This window comes from Xiphophorus couchianus, chromosome 12 (assembly GCF_001444195.1).
Source record: "Xiphophorus couchianus chromosome 12, X_couchianus-1.0, whole genome shotgun sequence".
In the NCBI taxonomy this organism is placed as follows: domain Eukaryota; kingdom Metazoa; phylum Chordata; class Actinopteri; order Cyprinodontiformes; family Poeciliidae; genus Xiphophorus; species Xiphophorus couchianus.
This window is the reverse complement of record NC_040239.1, coordinates 9,742,102-9,744,478: the sequence shown is the minus strand read 5'-3', so window position 1 is coordinate 9,744,478 and position 2,377 is coordinate 9,742,102. Positions and strand designations below refer to the sequence as shown.

Here is a 2,377-nt window from a genome sequence, read left to right as displayed (position 1 = left end):
TATGTTCCTTTTTGCTTGTTATGTTTTTATTTATGCTGTTTAGGATGTTAGTTTCAGAGTTTAGTCAAAGATATCAAGTGTTTTCCAAACAGGATGTTTTTGTTTAGTCTGAGTTTTTTTTTTTTTTTTTTCATCTTGTAGGATTTCCTTCCTGTTTGTTGGCTGCAGTGAGATCCTCTGTGTGAAGAAGCACACTTTACAAATTATTTTAAACATTTATAACAATTGAAATCAACCAATAAGTTCTTCAAATTAAAAAAAAAAAAATACATCTAGAATTATTTAAATGTACAAGTAATCTATAAAATACTCAACCTTCCTATGACGCTGAAAAGGTTTGAAATTCAACATAGATATTTATGGTGAGAACTGAAAATAAAGTTGAGGAAAAAATGCTGCTGTTCTATCTTTCTAAGGCAATTGGTCACAGTTCCTTCAGTGAGAGGCTTCTTTAGATTCGTTGGAATACTGACTGCTACCTGAGATCCTTCCTGCTCACAGCATCACCATAGAAAAAACGACTCTGAATGAAAATACTTGAAAAATACGAGTTAAGACAGTATTTCCATTTTGGACAAATACAGTAGTTTTAAATTGAATAAAAAAGGAGACTTAGATTAAATGTCAAAATTACAAAAACCTGAATTCATTACGTGTCATCAGATAGTTTCTGTTTTCATTCATTTTATATTTTGCGTGAAACAACCCACAAGGAGATTATTTAATCTCGTCGTGTCTCCTTAAAGGGACCCTAAGATCTAATTGGCTGATTTGACAGCGACTCCGTCTGTAGACCAATCAGATTAACGCAGAAGTGTTAGCCCCACCCACTAAAAAGGCTAAAGCTAACATGAAAATAAAGGAACGTTTTTTGCAACACGGGGCTAAAATAATTGCATAAATATCAAAATAAAATCAATATTTAGAAAATACAAATGTTTATGATTACTTTCACTTTTATTTATTTTTGATTGTTTGCATATTGATTATGAAATCATGGTTTTATGGATATTTTTGGAACGATGTGGTCACGTTCTCGAGCCTCCGTAGAGGAGGAGCCTTGCGCAGTCAGCTCTGCCCGCCCTCCTGCTGTCCGTCCGGGGGCTTGGAGGCGAGGCTGAGCCGACGCTTCAGAGGAAACCGAGGAAGGAAAGCGGGTCAAACATGACGAGCAACATCAGGTATAAAAGCCGGATTCCGGTGAAAACAGGTGAGCGTTGTGTTTCTGTTTTCCCTTTTTTGATATCTGCAGTCTGATCATGGAGGATTTGTGCACTGATTGCTTCATGTTTGCGTCTCTCTGGGCGTCGCTCCGCATCCCTGCACCTGCGCCTCCTCATCTATCCTCCAACAGAGGACAGCACGGAGGTAGGACACCATTTAAAGCGTTTTATTTGATCAAATCACGCTTACTGCAGGAGGCTTGAGCTGTTTGGGTGAATGCTTGCCATGCCTGTGCAGCAGGCGGAGCGCTGATCCACACTCACATTTTCATTTTTAGACGCCTATGTGGAGCAGGTCGCTGCCTCCAGAGGCCAACACGGTACCGCAGCATCCTCCTCCAACATCCTCCATCCACAATTATCAGCGATTAGAGTCGCCTGGTGATGAACTGACCTCATTTCGGACATTGCGTCATTATTAGCTGCTCGCTAATATTTAGTGGATCATTTCGGAACCATTGTTCGTCTGAGAAGCTCAGCAGACACACGAGGCTTGAGGGGAGGTCGGGTCTCTGCTGACCCCAGGCGCTCCTCCTCCCCCTCCTCTTCCTCTATGTGGTAATCTGGATGCAGATTTACTATTATTATTACTATTATTATTATTATTACTGAAAGATTTGTACAAACCTCAAGGCAGTAACACAAATATGTATTAAAATAAAAATCAGAAACTAGATACGTAGGTGTAGAACGGACAGTAACCTAGAAACAAAAGGGAAAAACATTAAAACACTCTGAAAACACAGGATGATTTCAGCCAACAAATCTGCTAAATTATTCTCTTTAACGATGTTGAGAAATGTCTTAGCATTAATGCACCATTACTTTAAAATGATGGTCAGACATTCAGAACATCAGACGACCTACGCCATGTTTTACACAGAGGATGATGGTTTGTTTCTGAAACATTGTTAGTTTTTGACTAGAACTAATTAAATGGAGACCTTCAGTCCACAGAATATTTCCCTAAATGGTTTGTGGGCCATCAGGATGGGTTTTGTCTGGTGTGAGATGGACATTTATGTTATTTTGGTCAGAAGTATTTTTGTAAATTCTTCCATAAATGTAGATTTTTTTTTCTGGTTTCTTTTTTATTCTTGAATAATGAACACTGACTGACTGAATACACTGTTACTGTAAACGGTAATATTCTA

General features: G+C 38.6%; 1 protein-coding gene across 1 annotated transcript in view; it reads left to right on the top strand.

Moving 5' to 3' along the window:
- Positions 1 to 1,054: 1,054 nt before the first annotated feature.
- Positions 1,055 to 2,377, top strand: part of septin5a (septin 5a) — a 25,561-nt gene continuing 24,238 nt past the window's right edge. Inside the window, exons 1-2 of the mRNA XM_028033267.1 lie at positions 1,055 to 1,210; positions 1,355 to 1,368. Of these exons, the coding sequence (XP_027889068.1) occupies positions 1,165 to 1,210; positions 1,355 to 1,368 (60 nt within the window). The 5' untranslated portion in view covers positions 1,055 to 1,164. The remainder of the gene's footprint in view (positions 1,211 to 1,354; positions 1,369 to 2,377) is intronic.